General features: G+C 37.7%; 1 protein-coding gene across 1 annotated transcript; it reads right to left on the bottom strand.

Annotated features, from left to right (window-relative positions):
- Positions 1-12,306: 12,306 nt before the first annotated feature.
- LOC107704191 (ubiquitin carboxyl-terminal hydrolase 20-like) lies at positions 12,307-18,660 on the bottom strand. Its single transcript, XM_016507079.1, has 13 exons — positions 18,262-18,660; positions 17,907-18,050; positions 17,521-17,659; positions 17,311-17,432; positions 16,783-16,853; positions 16,566-16,691; positions 16,132-16,227; positions 15,751-15,879; positions 15,357-15,500; positions 15,128-15,150; positions 14,731-14,774; positions 13,529-14,008; positions 12,307-12,977 (listed from the first exon to the last, which is right to left on the bottom strand). Exons 1-13 carry the CDS (start codon positions 18,374-18,376, stop codon positions 12,511-12,513), a joined length of 2,100 nt encoding a protein of 699 aa, XP_016362565.1. The 5' UTR covers positions 18,377-18,660; the 3' UTR covers positions 12,307-12,510.
- Positions 18,661-20,330: the final 1,670 nt, after the last annotated feature.

Below are 20,330 nucleotides of genomic sequence, written 5' to 3'. Positions count from 1 at the left end.
ATTTCATTTTCCAGCAGGATTTGGCACCTGCCCACACTTCCAAAAGCACCAAAAGTTGGTTAAATGATCATGGTGTTGGTGTGCTTGACTGGCCAGCAAACTCACCAGACCTGAACCCCATAGAGAATCTATGGGGTATTGTCAAGAGGAAAATGAGAAACAAGAGACCAAAAAATGCAGATGAGCTGAAGGCCACTGTCAAAGAAACCTGGGCTTCCATACCACCTCAACAGTGCCACAAACTGATCACCTCCATGCCATGCCGAATTGAGGCAGTAATTAAAGCAAAAGGAGCCCCTACCAAGTATTGAGTACATGTACAGTAAATGAACATACTTTCCAGAAGGCCAACAATTCACTAAAAATGTTTTTATTGGTCTTATGAAGTATTCTAATTTGTTGAGATAGTGAATTGGTGGGTTTTTGTTAAATGTGAGCCAAAATCATCACAATTAAAAGATCCAAAGACTTCAACTACTTCAGTCTGTGTGCATTTAATTTATTTAATACGTGAGTTTCACAATTTGAGTTGAATTACTGAAATAAATGAACTTTTCCACGACATTCCAATTTATTGAGATGCACCTGTACATATATATAGTCTATATGCTATACACGCACAACATGAATAACAATCTGTGTGTAAATAAATATATATGTATCTGAAATAGTCCGGTGAAAAGGCTCTACTGAATATTTTGATGGTCAGAGTGTTTTTGCTCGGCTTACAGGAATTATCCGAGCCAGGATGGAAAAAGTATCTCATGCCTGCACATTGTGCATGGCCACTCTGCAGAAGGATGATGGGCACGACTGCTGCCCTTCCTGTTTAGGCTTGGAACACCTGAAACAAGACCTCACAGAGGATGCCTGCATGGTCTGCAGAGTTATGTCTTGGGAGAGAAAGACTTTAAGCATAGCTTTGGCGGAAGGACTCTTGGGTGAGTCGCTACCAACACCACCACCACCATGTAAATCGGCAGCTAAACGTAAACATGCTGAAGCAACGTGTGCTTCGGCTGGTAAACAATCTAAGGGAAATCCTTTAGCTAAGAAGGTGGATGTGTTGACTGCTGAGTTTGCTCAGATTAAGTCTTTGTTTATGAATTTGCAAACGTCTGAGAAATGAGTTTCTTCATTTGAAGCTCTAACTTTGAAGTCACCCATTTCTGAGGAGGATGTCATGTCTGTGACTGCTTCTCACAGTCAGTTCTATGAGGATGAAGAAAGGGAGGTTACATCAGAGATTCAGTCCCAGGTATCTTATGAGGAATCCCAGGATACTGATCTGGGATCTGTGGAAGATCCGCAGTCATAGCAGGAAGTGGTGAAGCGGGCTCTTCGGGCTGCATTGGCTCACCTATGTCTTGATACAGCAACGGCAGCGGTAGCCTCTACTAGTGCTTTTTTCAGAGGTTCGGCTCAACCATCTCCTCTTACCATTCCACCATCAAAATATTTTATTGATGAGTTACAGAAGTGTTGGGCTAACCCAAAATCACTTACGCACCACACTAGTGCAAGCAGAGCTTTGGCTGCGATGCAAGATGCAGACACTTGGCCTGGGTCAGATGCCTAAGGTTGATCCAATTATTGCCTCGTTTGTTCTCTCTCCAGAAGAGGTTTTGAGGCCTAATGTCCGTTGCCCTCGGCCTCAATGTCGGATTACGGATGATCTTCTTATACAGGCATATAACACTGCAGTGCGTATAGGTCGCATTGGCAATTCTCTCTCCCATCTTATGTTGGCATTGTCCCAGTCTCTTCAGTCTTCTGGGAGCGATGCTACAAACCAGGACTTAAGTGATGCTACGTTACAGTCAATAGCATTCATGACAAGAGAATTGGTAGGCTTATGTCAACACTCACACAGGCACGCCGACAAGTCTGGCTTGCACAATCACCCCTGTCTGAGGCCTGTAGGAAAATGCTGAGGGATCTTCCGGTAGTCCCCGGACAGCTCTTCGGCCCAGCTGCACAACAGACACTAGAGCGCAGTGTCCAGGCGAATCAGACCAGACAGCAGTTAGCAGACCTGAGGAGAGTTCCAACATCTCACTTACAGTACAGACAGCCCATTAGGGGCCATGAATTGCCACGTTCTCAGTTTTCAACAGGCCCAGCTGATATTCGTAGGAGCCAGCCTCAGCATTTGGAGCGGTCTCTTAGAGTAGAGCGTTCTGTTCAGTGACCCCGGGGACGGGGACAGCAATCATTTCAGGCCCCAAAGGGCAGAGCGCCGGCCAAGCATTCCCCCAGGAATGCTAAGGGCCAGGGACGCAGGACCAGAAAGTCAGCAGCCGCCCGTCGGACGTTTTTCTCATCAGCAGCTCAGTTACTGGGAAACAACAACTTCAGACCCATGGGTGATAGCAACTTTAACTCAAGGGTACAAGCTGCAGTTCCGACGATGGCCTCCCTCTTTCAAGGGGGTCAAAATGACCACAGTTTCAGGCCCCAACAATGCAAATTCCTTAAAGCAAGACATAAAACAACTCCTAGAGAAGGGTGCCATCGAACCGGTAAAGTGGTCAGAATGGCTCGGTGGGTTCTACTCAATGTACTTCATGCAGTGCAACAGCACTGGTTGACCACAATGGACTTAAAGGATGCTTACTTCCATGTTCCAATTGCTCCACAGCACAGGCCATTTCTGCGCTTTGCATTCCAGGATCAAGTCTATCAGTTCCGAGTACTTCCATTCGGTCTTTGTCTATCCCCACGAGTCTTCACCAGGTGTATGGCAGCAGCGTTGGCTCCAATACAGGCCAAAGGGCTTCAGGTACTTCCGTACCTGGACAACTGGCTGCTTTGCTCTCACTCTCGGGAGCAGGCAAGGGTGGAAATCACACAGCTGCTCTCCCATATTGCCTGGCTGGGCCTGGCTGTGAATTTCGGCAAGAGCCAGTTAATTCCGACTCAGTCAGTAAAGTTCATAGGTGTTATCCTGGACTCACAATTAATGATAGCTTCGCCATCAGAACAGCGGGTGAACAGTATTCTGCGGCTCCTCCAGCGGTTTCAAACGCAGACCAGGCTACCGTTCAGGTATTTCCTCAGACTCATGGGTATGCTGGCAGCAGCAACTACAGTAATACCATTGGGTCTCCTTTCCCTTCGTCCCTTCCAGAGATGGGTGAACAGTCTTCATCTGAATCCCACTCGGCACAGGAACAAGTTGATCAAAGTTACACAGCAATGCCTTCTCACGCTGAAACCATGGAGGAGGGGGTCATATCTGACCAAAGGAGTTGCTCTGGGCAGGATTCCCTCTCGGTGGGAGGTAGTCCAGACCGATGCTTCTTTTACCGGCTGGGGAGCAGTCTGGCAACACAGAGCGGTCAGAGGCAATGGGATTCCTGGCAAAGAGGGGAAAATATAAACACCCTGGAATCTACGAGCAGTGCTACTGGCAATGAAGCACTTTGCACTGAGTCTGGAAGGCAGGCATATTCTGATCAGGTCAGATATGCTTATAGGTGGAAGTTCTTCTCTGATTGGTGTAGGGAGCAAAGAGTGTCCCCAGAGGTAGGTCCTGTCCCCTTGGTGTTACGTTTTTTGCAATCTCTGCTGGAAGATAATCGGGCAGCTTCTACCTTAAGAGTTTATGTGGCTGCAATTTCAGCACATCATGTACGAATAGATGGGCAGCCATTGGGATCTCATGCCTTGGTTTCTCAATTCCTTAGAGGTGCGCAATGACTGCGCCCCCCCCAGATCATTCGGGTACCCTCATGTGACCTGAGCCTTGTCTTTAAGTATCTTACATTACCTCCATTCGAACCTTTGGAGCACAGTGATTTGAAGTGGCTCTCATTGAAGACAGATTTTCTCTTGGCCATTACTTCAGCTAAACGAGTGAGTGAGCTCCACGCATTATCAGTGAACACAACCTGCATGCGCTGGAATGCAGATGATTCGGTAGTGACGTTGTGGCCAAACCCAGCATTTCTCCCCAAGAGGCTCTCTGTCCTGTTTAGAAATCATAGTATTTCTAAGGGTATTGAGCTGGCAGTATTTAATCCTCCAGGGTTGGATTCACAAGAAGGAAGGGGATGCAGACTCTTGTGCACGGTAAGGGCTCTCCGTGGCTACCTCGTGGCCACAGAAGATTTTAGGCAATCAGACCATCTTTTTCTCTGCTTTGGTGAGCAGAGAAAAGGTCAGGCCCTCTCAAAGCAGAGATTGTCACATTGGGTAGGGAAGGTTATCACCCATGCTTACAAGTCTACTGGTTGTCCATTGCCATCAGGAGTGAGATGTCATTCAACAAGAAGCATTTCAACGTCTTGGGCGGCACTAAAAGGTGTCCCCCTAAGTGACATCTGTGTGGCAGCAACATGGTCATCTACGAACACATTTTCCCGATATTACAGGATTAATGTGGCTGCATAGGATACTTTTGAAACAGCTGTCCTATTGGCACTTCTCAACTTCTTAGAGGTAAACAGGACCTCCTCGTGATCTTGTGGTTATAAGTCATCCAGTGTGACACACTGCCTTTGGCTGTCAGAAAGAACGAAATAGAACGAGAGTTACGAATGTAACTGCGGTTCTATGAGTTCTGGATGACCGCAAGAGCTTTGTCACTCGGAGTCAGAGCGAGAAGATTCCGTAGGGACAGTCTGCAGGAAGTCACGGGGTTTGAACACGACTCCAGCTCGGGCATGAGAACCAGCGCCGTTACGGTGGAAACAGAATAACAGAGACTGGTCGATTACATGTGAATTACTTCTGTTTAATGTTTAATTTTTACTTCTAATGCTTGTTAAACAAGTTTAAATAGCTATAATGTATAGCCTACATAAAAATTATATAAACAATGTTGTAAATGATAAATAAAGGAAAATAAAGGAAGTTATCATGCAGTGGTTGTGTGGAGTATTTTACTAAAGTTTTGAGGATTAAAGTTAATCTGTAAACATTATTTAATGTAGCCTATAAAATAAAAAATAAGCTAGTATTATAGTAAAAATGAATTGGCTCATTTGCTGGGTTAAATCAACCTGTTATGATGGGTTAAATAAACAACCCAATTTGCTGGGTAAAATTAACCCCAAACATGTTTTGTCCTATATTTACCAAGCCTTTACCCAGTGTTTTTTAGAGTGTAAGTAGTGCCACTTTTGAAAAATGTTTTCATGAAGCTTTGAAACCTTTACAAATCTTTTGAATCAGTGGTTCAGACTGTGTATCAAACTGCCAAAGTCAGGTGATTTCAGTAAACGAGGCTTCGTTATGTCATAACTGTTCCGAAATGTTTGGAAATTTCAATGAATCGACACCGGGGGCGATGATTTCTGTGAATAAATGAATCATGTGCCTTCACTGGGATGAACGACTGTACAAGTGTCTATAGTTCTTACCTGATCTTGGATCAGTTTTATAAACGTATAGTTGTTTTAAAGAGATATTTGAATAATTAAAATGAATAATAGTACTTAATAGTGTCCTATTGGCCTGTTTAATTGAGCCGTCTATAAAACAAACAAAACAAACCCAACAATTCAATTAAATAACGGACACAATATTTAATTGCATTTAATTGCATTAGATGATTAGTTAATTGCATTTGATAGATTATACTTTCAATTAAACAGCTGGAATTGATTTGTAAAAGCTGTTTAAACACATGTTTTGGCCTGTGTTTTGTTGCATAAAATTACATTACAGCACGGAAGATATGTAACAGTTTACTGGAACTATTAAAATGTGTTGACTAGTGCAAATGTCTATTCTTGATTTCAACCACTGAAATTATGTGAGTAAAACTGCTCATTTTTAATATCAATAATTCGGTTTTCACTAGTGACAATTTCTGATATCTGTAATGCTACTAGTAAGAAAGCCATTTTAGATTTTTTAGATCACATTTATTGATATCTGATATCCATTACCAGATATCAGAGATGCCATATTAAACGTTGAAATCCATCCGCATAGGCCTATATCAAGAAGTTGCATTTCAACTATACTGAAAATTAAATTCTTGATAACAGGAATTTATATTTCTACAAGTGACAAAGTAATAATAATAATAATAATAATAATTTTAACTAGTAAGAAATTCATAGCTGATTTGTGCACTTGGAATTATGACTAGTAAGAAATTAATTATTGATATCTGTAATTGAATTTCAATGGCAGATTATTGTGATATTTCATATTTACAGTTTTTGATATCAAGAAGTCATACTTTTAATAGTGGATTTTAAGTGGATATCAAAATGATCCATTATTACTAGTAGAATTCAATTTCTGATTTCAAGAATTAGCATTTTAGCTTGTGAAAATTGAATTCTTCATATCACAAATTTATATCCTGCAAATTATCAAAAGTCAAATCGGCTTGCAAAAGTATTACATATTAATAGAAATTATTCCTAGTGAAGAGACCATTACAGATATCAAGAATCACAGTTTTTACTAGCTGAAATCCAGTCAAGAATTCATGTTTTCACTTGTGGAAATGTAATATCTGAAATCAAAAATAGTATTTTTTACCAGTAAATATTCCATTCCTGATATCAAGCATTGGCGTTTATAACTAGTGAAAACTGAATTGCTGATATCAAAAATCCATATCCCGGGAAAGGTTAAAAGTCAAAAAGGGTTTCCATTTGCACTTATTCGTTTTGTTACACTGCCATCCGAAGGTTATCCACAGCATTGCAACCAAAATATGACTCTACATAAATTACCAAAGAATAGAGCACAACTACACAAAAAAAGGCCACTTCTTTTTACGAATAGCCCTATAAAGTCTCACCAACATAAAAATAGTATTCAATTATAACTGAACGTATGCATCTTCAATTATTGTACCAAAGATTACATTTGGTTAGCAATTAAGCACTTCTGACCTTCTAATCACAGTTCGCTGTCACCAGAGAATTAAAAAAAAAAAACGGGGAAAAAAAAATACAGTACAATAAGTGTTGCACTACTTGTCCAGATTGGAGTGCTAAACGTTTTACATTTTACCTTTCGAACTAGACATCTTCGACAGCTTTTTTTCTCAGTCCTCTAAGTTTCCCGTTCATCCGCTGGTATTATGCTGATAAGTCGGACTTCGTTATCAGTGTCACGATTTGCGCAATAAAATGGATCTCTGCCAAAAACACGCAACTGTCACAACAGAACAAGCACTATAAACTATGACTTGATTCAGCTAAACAAGCCGTCTTTAACGCAAGATCCCGAGTGAGAGTAAAAGCGAAAGTGAGGATCTTTATATCTTCAGTCATGAAGCTCCTCCTCTCCTCCTCTCTGCGTTCATGCAGTCGCCCATTTCATAAACGAAGCAGTGCAGTTTTCATTTCTCACAGTTGTACTTCAAACCTCTGCTGTGCGAAAATGGTCTTTCAGGTGCTCATGAATTTCAATGATAAAAAGAATAAACCGCTACTAGTGGCAGAAGATGAGACCAACTTTCAAAAAACCACTATTTTGGATCTGAAGAAGAAATTTAAAGAAAAGATCCCTGGCGCACCAGGTAGGTTAAACTCGAGTTATTTTTATATTTTGAATTTAAATTGTAAGCAAGATATTATCTAAAACACACGACATTTGAGCATTTCAACTGCTTAAATAGCTATACGTTTTGAAATTGTACAACCTCTGTGGATATTGCTATATTAGCTGCATTTCCCATTGTATTTATATAGATCCAGACGATGTCAAGGTTATCTTCGGAAAAGACCCTTTGGAGGACAACCTGACAATTTCTTATTACAAAATTAAGCATTTATCTGTACTTTTAATTGTTATGAAGATGCCTGGTGGAGGTAGGACTTCTTACAACACTGATGCCAATTATAAATAGGCTATATAACAGTTTAAGACTTTTAAACGTTTTCAAAAGGTTTCTATTCCAAATATTTGTTTTCAAATAATCATAAAAAAAGTATGGTTTGCACAAAAATATCAAGTAGCACAAAAGTTGTCAAATGACACTCTTGCTAATCCTGTTTGTCTCCCTCCTAGATGTGTGTTCATGCAGACACGGATCTTGAAAACACTCTGGACTGAAAGGTCTTCTGACTTTGAAGTCGTCTGATGCTATATACTGTATATTAGTGATGATTTACTCCCTCTGTTGTGATTTAATTTAAAATGAATTGTTTATACTCTAGACAGTTCCTTCAAAATGTACCAAAAAGCAATGCTTAATTTAGAAAAAGTCTTTTGTACAGTGGTAATGCATTGCATGACATGGATTGTGATTTGTACATACTAATGAACTGGAACGCTCGTAACTTAAGAACATTTTAAGATAATAATGAACATGGAACATAAAATGTCCTCTGAAAGTTTCATTTAAATCAAGAGGAATGCAGCAGCAGTACAATAAATAAATAAATAGTCACATGTAGGCCTTTATTTGTTTCAGTTTTGTTCTCAGTACAATTCCTAGGTTCCTGTGGTTGATCTGACCTAGTTTACTTAGTTCCCATTTTCCCTCCACTACTTAGTTTCCATAGTTACTTGTTAGTTTTATCACATATGTAATTATGTTAGTTACTCTCCCTGTGTATTTAAATGTAAAGTTTCTTCACTTCAGTGTTCAGCCTCGTCGATGTTGAATGTGTGTAGATTGGTTCTTTATCTGTATGGATTAAAGCCCTTTTTGAATTTACTCTTTGTGTTGCTGTTTGAATCATACTATTTCAGTGTATTATGACATACATAAATAAAAAAGAAGCAGTAAAAACTCATGAGACACATCAGCTTGTTGTGCTGCATTTTCTTCTCAGTCAGCACTGAAGGTATGCATATGGCGTGAGCTGAGACTGTGCATTTACTCAAGACACAAAAGAAATGCTAACTCACAGGGACCCGGTTTCATGACGGCCCTGCAAGGGTTTGTCTGTGTTTCTCTTCCTGTGCCCTATAAAAATAATGCAAAAAGTCTTTAAAAAGGTTTCCAAAAAAAAAAAGAGTTAATAACATTATTTAACGTCTAACTATTTAACTTTTCTGAGAATGTCCCCAAAAAACTTTTTTTTTTTTTTTTTTAGTTTTGGAAACATATGCACAAATGTTCAGTAATTTTTTTGCCCTCAAATAAACAGCTACACTGGGTATAAAACACACACACACACACACACACACACACACAATGGGGACTTTGCAAAGACCCCTACTGTTTTTAAATACAGCTAGTTATAAATACTATAACCTAAGACTAACCCAACAACTAACCCTAACAGAAAACTTGTTTTACAATAAAAAAAAAGTAAAATAAGGATGTCCATAGGTCCAGTTGAAAACTCGCTAATTCTGTTGTGCATCTTTTTACACAGGGGTGATGTTTACAGACTGTATGGCACTTCACATTCATGTCACCTTATCAGTTGAAAAGCCATCTCACAGTAAACAACATTTTGCTCAGGGGATTTAGGGGAAATTTTGCTCAGTTTTTTTGTTTCAGTTTCTGTTTCTCAGAAGACAAAGTATTTATGCTAAAGGCTTATTGCAGTTCCTGCAAACAAATGATTCCGCATTTTGTACGTTAATGTAGGACAGACACGCCCTGTTTGTTCATGTTTAAAATAGTTTAATTTTCTCCAACAAGAGACTCTTCTTGTAAATCAGATGATTACTAAGGCAAAACCAGCTTCTCTTCTCTATTCTATTGCAAAGGGAAAAGCTGTGCTCTGAGACTATGTTGATCCATGTAATTTACACTGATTAATATAAGTGACATACTATGTACATGCAAATCAATCATAAATCCAAATTATAAGTCAAAATTATTTATGAAAGCCAGAAGTGGCACTAAATGAAGAGCCCTTTGGGAGCCGGAAGAGCTAAATGATTCGGCTCCCAAAAAGAACCAGAATTCGCATCACTAGTTGATAGGATAACTATGAAGTACAACAAACTGAACGACTTGATATCATAATTTTATGTCATCATGTCACATTTTTAGTGAGCAATCAGCTTGGTGAAACTAAAAGTATATCTCCATGTATGCATTAATCATGACACCTGCAGTGTTTACTGAGCTTTGATGAATGACGACCCAAAAATAATGTAACTGTGTCACCTCATTTCAGTGCACCACTGCACGCCAGTCCTATTCACCATGATGCCAGTTTTCCTTTTACATACTCTGGCAATATAACCAGGTCAGTCCTTGTAGGCCATTGTAGCCATTATCAGGATTGTCAAGCTGAATTATGATATTTGCTGTATCGCTAAATGATAAGAGACAACACTGGGACTGAGTAACATGTTGTTCCAAATAACACCATGCTGTATTGTAGGACATGCCCTGTACAAACACACTTTCATTTTCTTCAAAAAGGAAATCTTCTTGTAAATCATGTGATTTTCCAATGCAAATCAGCTCTGCTTCTGTTACAAAGTATCGTCACTGCAAAGAGAACAAGTTTAATCTAAAATGATTATGGTGTAGAGGGCCTGTGATCCATCTAGTCAGCCTATAGTTCAAATAATCTAATAAAAGTTATTAGGCTCATTAAATGCATTGCAAAATAGATTTGGATTGAAACTAGCACACTCAAACACCTTAATATGAAATTTTATCTGAAGACGATTATTATATAGTTTTCATTTGTTGACATTTACATTAAACTGTACATGATTAAGGCCAGTTTTTATCCTCAGCTGACACTTTTTTTCTTGGCTCATTCACAAGGACAGTTTTTTTTTATGCCAAGCAAATATTTTGAATTAAATATGAAAAGATTGTCTCTAATCAAATTACTTTTCCTGTAGAAACTGTATCAGTAAAAATATTTTTACAAAAAAAATCTTAATTTTATTCCCCCAGATTATTGAATATTAGGGTACCAATACAACCCAAACTCCGGAAATGCTGGGACGTTTTTTAAATTTGAATAAAATGAAAACTAAAAGACTTATCATATCAGCCCATATTTTATTCACAATAGAACATAGAGAACATAACAAATGTTTACACTGAGAAATTTTACACTTTTATCCACTAAATGAGCTCATTTCAAATTTGATGCCTGCTACAGGTCTCAAAAAAGTTGGCACGGGGGCAACAAAAGGCTGAAAAAGCAAAACATTTTAAAAAGATTCAGCTGGGAGAACATCTAGCAACTAATCAAATGAATTGACATCAGGTCTGTAACATGATTAGCTATAAAAGGGATGTCTTAGAGAGGCAGAGTCTCTCAGAAGTAAAGATGGGCAGAGGATATGTGAAAGAGTGCATAAAAAAATTGTATATTACTTTAAAAACAACGTTCCTCAACGTCAAATTGCAAAGGCTTTGCAAATCTCATCACCTACAGTGCATAACATCATCAAAAGATTCAGAGAAACTGTGGAAATCTCTGTGCGTAAGGGACAAGGCCAAAGACCTTTGTTGGATGCCCGTGGTCTTCAGGCCCTCAGATGACACTGCATCACTCATCGGCATGATTCTGTCATTGACGTTACTAAATGGGCCCAGGAATACTTCCAGAAACCACTGTCGGTAAACACAATCCGCCGTGCCATCTGCAGATGCCAACTAAAGCTCTATCATGCAAAAAGGAAGCCATATGTGAACATGGTCCAGAAGCGCCGTCGTGTCCTGTGGGCCAAGGCTCATTTAAAATGGACTGTTTCAAAGTGGAAAAGTGTTCTATGGTCAGACGAGTCCAAATTTGACATTCTTGTTGGAAATCACGGACGCCGTGTCCTCCGGGCTAAAGAGGAGGGAGACCTTCCAGCGTGTTATCAGCGTTCAGTTCAAAAGCCAGCATCTCTGATGGTATGGGGGTGCATAATTGCATACGGTATGGGCAGCTTGCATGTTTTGGAAGGCACTATGAATGCTGAAAGGTATATAAAGGCTTTAGAGCAACATATGCTCCCCTCCAGACGACGTCTATTTCAGGGAAGGCCTTGTGTATTTCAGTAGGACAATGCAAAACCACATACTGCAGCTATTACAACAGCATGGCTTCGTAGTAGAAGAGTCCGGGTGCTGAACTGGCCTGCCTGCAGTCCAGATCTTTCACCTATAGAGAACATTTTCCGCATCATTAAAGAAAAAGTTCCAACACCAAAACTCCAGAAACTCAACTGTTTTGAAACGAAGAGGAGATGCCACACCATGGTAAACATGCCCCCGTCCCAACTATTTTGAGACCTTTACCAGGCATCATATTTGAAATGAGCTCATTTTGTGGATAAAAGTGTAAAATGTATCTGTTTAAACATTTGTTATCTATGTTCCATTGTGAATAAAATATTGGCTCATGTGATTTGAAACTCTTTTAGTTTTCATTTTATTAAAAAAAAAAAAAAAAACGTCCCAACATTTCCGGAATTCGGGTTGTATGTCATTTCTCGTCAAGTCATTTAAATGGCATATTTCAAGAAAAAAAATAATATCATGATGTTCTGTATATAAGCAACAAACAAAAATAAAAACAAATGGTACATGGTAAAAACATGGTGATTCAGTTAGCAGATCAGTCACGTTACTTCTGACAATCAACATCTGATAATTCTGCCAGACATTTAAAGGTAAAATGATAAAATGAGTACCAAAAAAAGAATAAGACCCAGAATAAAGCCAAATAAAAACACCCAGGGTGGAATGTTCCTTCTTTTGACATTTGTTTGTTCCAGCAAGCTGTTACATTGTGCTTCTGGGTCATCATTATCTGAATCTGACTCATTGTGTGAAGTTACATGGGGCTCAGGGTCCATTTGTTGTCTTTCTGTTGAGAAGATCACATGATCTCCATGAAAATGAAGGTTTGGTGTTGGTTGATCATCATAATCAGCATCAGCAGCATTTTCAGTTACAGTACTGATGTGATCAGTGTCCTGCTGTGGCAGATTCTCTTTAGGCTCCATCCAGATGTGAATTATGATCTTAGTCTGAGGTCTTTTGCATTCACTGCATCTTTGTGTGTGTTGCTCTGGTCTTGTGTATGTGGATTGACTGACCTTCGAGAAAGTGGTCCCAGTAATTTCTGAATCTGAAAAAAAAAAAAAATGTAATAAAACAATCAAGTAAGAGTTTTTCACTGTCCATAGAACATACAGCATGTGCACTGCTCTTCATGAGTTATGCATGACATTTGTGTTAAGAATTGCATTGAAATAATGTGAAACTGTCTTAATTTAAATTGTTTATTTTAATGTGGTCATTTTATTTTGCTGCATGCACACTACATGATGAATCGGTGACGGGGGTCACACATTACATATTTCAATGGGAAGAATCGCCGACATCTCTGCCTGGTCAACAAACTTTGTGTGTTTCACAGCCAAACACACTTGAGAAGTGGTACAGGATATAATGCAAGATCACACGTGAGAGAGGATTCATGCCTCTCAAAAATGGTAGCATGAAAGAAGCTTGAGATCCAAGTTGTCTGTTTGCTTAATTGCAGTGAAAAATAAATAAGAATATGAAGGAAATTCATGAAATTTACTCCCCCTGAACTTTCCCTTGTTACTGCAGATATATAAAAAATGAGACTTTCTTTATCATGGATTGAGAATGTGAAGATCTGCATGAACACACCTTGTATGTCTGCTGGAGACGGATGATTATCCTCTCCAGGCTGCTGGACCATTATCAGTGTAGTGTCAGGCGTCTTCCCTACTGTTGTCTGTGGAAGACTATTATCAGGCATGATTTCAGGCTTTGCAGATGGGATATTGACTTCTGCACTTGAAGAGATGTCTGGTATTGACTGATCGTCATGATCAGCATCAACAAACTGCATTTCTGCATCTGGTGTCATGGTTTGTGGGGGATTTGATTCTTTCTCAGTGCTGGAATCACTAGTGTTCAAAGGAGCCTCTATATCTTCTTCACTGATCACTGTAGACTCATGATTGTTTTCAGTACCAGTACAGATGTGATCAATGTCCCGCTGTGGCAGATTGACAGAGTCTTCAGGGCTGCTGTTCCTTTTAGTCTGAAGACTTTCAGATTCGACTGATCTTGGGACTGATCTTTCTTGCTGAACATTCACTTTATGTCTGTGTTGCTTTGAAGCTGAAAACAAACAAGAATGTTAAAAAGATGTGTATATGGTATTTAGGAAGTAGGGAGTCTGATGCCATTTCTGTTTGAAACTTTATTTATTGTATATGATTAGGTAGTTAGGGAAGTTGATTGTTGACTTGTTTATTTATTTCCTTTTTTCTTGCATACTTCATGTTTGCCAACTCTGGTTCACTGGAAAAAAAACATGCCTTTTGAAAAATGTCTGCCCTTGTAATCATAATTTTTGTGTAAAGGAATAAAAGTTGCTGTGTTTTACATTTTAGATTGAAACAGAGCTGGATGTTGTGCATATAGGTACATTTTAAGGTTTTGCAAAAATGTATGTACACTGTCAGAAAAAAGGCACCATGGAGGTACAATTACCTATAACTGCACTTTTAAAGGTCCACTATAAGTCCTTAGGGTACAATTATGTAATATAATATAATTATAATATAATATAATTATGTAATAAAGGTACAAAACGTATTTGTCAACAGGTACAAAAAGGGTACCACCTCAGTGACAGACAATTTTTTATTTATTTTTTAAATTATTTTTTTTAAGAGGCATCTTTTTCCAGTTAGTCTGGTTGATATTTTCCCAGGTTAATAGTTGCCTTGATGCTTGATTAATAGTTTTGAGGTTTGGCCTTGTCTATAAGAATACTTATTGTATATGCAAAAAACACATGTGAGCAGATATTACATGATATTTTAACCTTTGCTTACATTTTCTGAAGAAAAGCATTAATGCCTCGCCAGAGATGAAATGCCTGTTAAATATAAATGCCACATTTAAAGAGACACTACAATGATGACATCGCAGTGCATTTGTACAGCATCCTGGCTGCCAATAAAAACTACACAATTCATGTTTATTTGTGCAGTGCTTTCTACAATGCATATTTCAAAGCGGAATATGTTTATACATTATGATTAAGAGTAATGTGTTATCAGAGGTGACTGTCAATGTAATGCCATATGGCAGAAATGCACCGTTCTAAGACTATACACATCATTCAGTACAACACTAATATAAATGTTAAAGTAGATTTGTGTGTGTGTGTGTGTGTGTGTGTGTGTGTGTGTGTGTGTGTGTGTGTGTGTGTGACATAACGTTTCTCACCGTTTCTTATAGTTTGGGTGAATCTGCAAAAACACAAGGGCTGAGATTACAAAAGTATTTCATTTCTTTACAAAAATGCACTCAAATTATTCAAGAACTTAAATTGAGAAATAGTTCATTCTTGAGTTCAGACAATGTGACCTACTGTATGTCCACACAAAAAGAGCTATTGGACATGTAGCTGTGAATCTGTTTAATTAATATATTAATACAGAGAGAGAAAACTCACACTCTTCACCATGGAGTCATTAAATCGATACCACTGCTCGTCCTCATATGATTTGATGTCAGCATAGTAGTGTCCACCACTGAGAGAACCAACATGATTGACCACAGCATACAGCTCATAATCGTGAAGAACATCACTCTCTTCCTGAAAGAGATACAGATAATCAATATGCTAAAAATATACAAAAACAGTATATTTAAGTATTTGCATTGTGCAAATTCATGGTCTGACTGATAAAATATCCATATACTCTATAGAAATGTCTATATAATGTTTAAATCCATACAATTTAATCAACTGCACAAATTCACAGCAGCTGTATGTTATAAATGAAGTGTCAGAATCAGAATGAATGAATGAACGCATAGATAGATAGATAGATAGATAGTCAAACCTGAGCTGATAACTGAAGAGGAATTTTAACACGACAGGTATTCTTCATGTAAGTCATGTAGATGTAATCCAAATAAAACCTCTGCAAATGTAGAGTCAGGACCTCCGGCAATTCAGAAATGGTGCAACACTGTAAGAGATATTTTCTCTTTTAGAATAATGTAATTTTTAATTTTCAGTTGTAACAACCTTATTAAAATACTATTGTAATCTGTATAGTCAATGTTATTCTCTCAGGTAGTGTTTCTCAACTAACAATATATCCCACAATAAAAATGTAATGTTCATTTCCTTTAACACTTAAGAGATTTGGTCATTCTACTGAAGCTCTAAGACCCTAATGTAAAGCTGAAAACAACTTCACATAAAATGTGAAGCTCACCATTTCCATGTCCATCATTTCTTTACAGTTTTCACAGTACAGCTGATCTTCTCCATCCATAAGCATTACTTCAAACTGTGCTTCAAAACTCTTTTGCTGAAACATACAGTTTCACATATGTGAACTAATTTTTAATCAGAGGAATATTTTATTGCTCAACAGGTTTCTCTTTCAATGCTTAGAAGAGTCAGGTTTGAAAAGTTATCCTATGGCTTCAGAGCACTTGGAAGATTGCTAGATCACAGGTGAAAGCATATTTCACCTGGAAACTGTAGCAAATTCTTCCTGTGGTCGCGTAGATTATTGCTGAAATGTAAAGTACGTGAAACACTTTTTTTTTCCAATGAGGTAAGCTTGGAAATAATATTTGTTTTTATATGCTGCTTTGGTAAATGACTTGTAAATGGCTGCATTTATTAACTCATAATACTTACTACATCAATTTTATTTTGATCAGAGTCCATAGCAATGGGCAAAGAAAAAAATGAAATTGTTTCCTCAATGGGATCATGGTTCGCATGTAAACAGGTGGTTACGTTTTTCTTGTTTCCTTGGAATACCTGTAAAATACAGAAAATAAAAACATGGTGTGTGTGTTACACTATTACACACAGCAGCTTATAAATAGACCATTAAGTGTTCAGGTCATACCTTGGCTGGTTCAGGCTCAATCATACTCAGAATCATCTGATAACATTCTGCTGCATCCTGCTGTTCACAAACTGAAATAAAACTGTGCTTAGATCTTTTGTGGATACAGCCTCATTAAAATTGAAAGTGATTTCAGGAATACTATGTGGTTATGTAAATTGTTTGTCACTGTTTTACTGTGCATGTGTACCAATAAGACATTCACAAGTTTGTGTGCCCATATACTCTTAGCATTAGTGGTAAACATGATGTCTGCAATGGAGGGGCTCAGATAAAATATTCTACTCGAGCTGCAATAGCCCTCCCTATATAGACATAAAGATAAATAAATAAATATGCATAAAAAGGAGGAAATAGGGAGGAGGAATGCCGAAAGAACTAACAACGGAAGTGGTAAGAGGCTGTTTTTTTTATACTTGGAAATCAGTTGGAAGAATAAATGGGCGTACTCCTCCCGAAATTACATTAATATCTTCACTATGTCAAAACTCATAAACATAAGACTCATTTACATAATCACCAACTTACCATTTCCAATGCCTAGAGCGTTTGTGACTTCATTTGTAGTGGCACATCCATTTTTAGACTCTAAACAGCTGAATAACTTTTTAAGTTCAAAAGAAACACTTTTCATCTCACTTTCATTTAACCTGTGGAGCAACACAGCATTTATCATCATAACTATGATCGTGTGTTATAAAATATCATAATCTTGCAGTTCAAATATACAAAGCATACTTCATGATGGCTTTTCTGAACTCCTCTGTCATGAAGAGTGGTTGCAGAACAGCATTCAGATAGCATGTGGCTCCCTGATTCACCAATCCACTGTAGCCTTCAGAAGAAAGGACACTTCGAAAGACTTTAAATTTCAGCACTGCAGCAAAGGAAATTATAAATGAAAAGCAATATAGACTCTGATAGCTCATGATATCGACCTCACAATACAAATGCATAAATGTACACACATATATATATATATATATATATATATATATATCAGGGTAAAGACAACATTTTGTGGGCAATAGCTCAGATCAAGAAGAGGGGCACCAACTTATGTCAATATACACTTCACTTTCATGTCACTTCATCACAGTTTAGGACATATCTTATGAACTTACTTTTAGTTCCTGAAACTTCATTCTGCATATAATACTCGTCTTTATTTTGGTCTTTGTTGTGTTGTATGTCATTTCCAGCTTTGTTTTGAACACTGGAGAAAATATTCTCTTGTTTATCAGCATTGTCCAAAGATGTGGAAGTGTCTAGTATTTAAAAAACAAAATCATGAACAAAAAGAGAAATAGCACAAATGTCAGTTTCAGTGCTTTACTATGTATAGCCAATTGTTGTAATGTATGTACTAGGGTCCATCAGTCAAAATTCAGTCCCATATTCAAGATGACCTCTTTGAATTACTGTTCTCAAATGTGTGTTACATGTTATTGCTGTGTGAACAATGTATCATGCTCCTACTCTCAGGTATCGTAATAGTGATCAGTTGTTTATCCCTGATCTCTTCAGGTGTGGTGCTGGCCTCCGTCTCACCCATTACTGTGTAGGATAAAATATTGTAAATATAAATAAGCATTTAAATAAAAAATTACAAGAAAAAGTTAATACTACCATAAAAAGAATATTGATATTTTCTTTCTCCCTGTCATTAAAAAGTCTTAAACTTTGTAAAAACAGCTACAGGACTGTATGTGTGCAGACGCGTAGTGTTTCTGTACAAAGTCACATCGCCACCTACTGGCCTGGCATGAAGAATACAGCGCTTGGAGTCGTTTTGCTTTGACTATGTTATCATCTGTACATGAAACTTTTCAAAATCGCAAGCGAAAAACGCATTTGTTTTTAGTACATCATTGTCGTGTAAACGTACCACTTGTTTCCTAGTGTGTGCCTGTTTGTTAACATGTTCCTTGTTAATTTACTCATTAAGTCCTCTTTGTTTATACCCCGTTTAGCTGAGTTCCTTGTTCGTTTTTTGTCTATATTATTGTGCTTGACGTTCATGTATTTGAGATCTTTGCTTTGTATTATTGAGATCTAAGCCTCTGCTCTCTCTGTGCTTGCACACTGTGACAAATCTAGGCTAAGCAACAATAAGAACAGTGCAACAAACTGGGGTACTCTGCACACTGATAATAAGGCCAAGATAATAGCTCATAAATATTGTTATAAATTTCCTGCATCTTATGCGTATTTAGTTTATTTATTTAAGACAATAAGGAGGATAAATTATCATTCCCTTTCATCTTTTTTGATGGTGTCTCCAATTGATCTTGTTGACCTGTTAAAAAAAAAAAAAAAATTAATTAAAAACATTGACAGTTTTTGAACTTTAATTATTGTAGACCATGTTTCATAACATTCATACATTTAAAGAAGAAGAAAAAAAAAAAAAAAAACTTTTCCAAAACGGTTACCTTCAGGTGATAATTCATGTCCTTCCCAGTCATTGTCCGGTGGACCTTTGTGAGGAGTCTCTTGATGCTGAAGAAACTCAGAGTTCTTGTTGAAATCTTCTTTTCCTCGCTTTCTACAAGGATTTGACAGGCAGCTGTCTGAATTATTCATCCTGATCTTCCAGCTGTCCAGGTGGTTAATATATTTAGGCAAAATAATGACCGGTGAATATTGAATTTTGAGGAAAATGAAGATGGGGAGTCTTTTCAGCTCTGAAACATTAAAATCTAAGAAAATATATACATATTCAAAATTAGATCACATTGCATTTACATTGTTGTATGTTTATATGGTTTAAAATTGTTTTATAAGTTTCTGATTGTCAAGAATGGTTAGTCACATTTGGGCATGGGAATCATTTATGCTTGTTAATTTGTCTTGCCCGTAGTTCATGTGTTAATAAGTCTGATTAGTAAAGCTGAAGGGGATAAAGGCTTTCTCAAGTTAAATAGTCCTAGTCCTGTTGGCTGACTTCTACAGGACATTCGGGATCCTATAGTGTGTTGGTCTATATTTGTATTCAGAATGTTTTCAAATACGTACTGAGGGGATATAAAAAAAAGCATGATTTTCCAAGTTTGGCTGAGTGACAGCAGATAAGAGGAGAGTTTTCTTGTATGTTCTCTCACAATGTCAATAATAGAACATCCAAGGGCTGGATTCACGAAACATTCTTAGGAATCAAATTCTGTTCTATTCTATTCTATACCTCCGTTTACTTCTTACTTTCTAACTTGGGTTAGAAAAAAAGTTGAAATTGTGTATTATTCATACTTATATGCACAGGAAAGTGCATATGAATGGAACAGACAGCTGCATCTTGAAAGAGGCTCGACTATTTTAACCTGACACATTAAAAAGAAACACGAGAGCTGAATTCCCGTCAAGCCAGTATGCCAGGAACTGCATACTTAATACTGGATACTATCTGTTTCCAGTGTATTCTAATGGATTCTAGACAGGTACATGACTGAACACCATCAGTGGGCTGGGCCTGTAGTGTGATGATGTATAACTATTCGTCGATGTTATGCTCTGGAGCATTTGCCCATGTGACATCACAAATCCCACAA

The sequence above is a fragment of the Sinocyclocheilus anshuiensis genome, unplaced genomic scaffold (assembly GCF_001515605.1).
Source record: "Sinocyclocheilus anshuiensis isolate Anshui unplaced genomic scaffold, SAMN03320099.WGS_v1.1 scaffold1228, whole genome shotgun sequence".
NCBI lineage: Eukaryota > Metazoa > Chordata > Actinopteri > Cypriniformes > Cyprinidae > Sinocyclocheilus > Sinocyclocheilus anshuiensis.
Note: the sequence above shows the minus strand (reverse complement) of the source record. Positions and strands in the feature narration are given on the sequence as shown.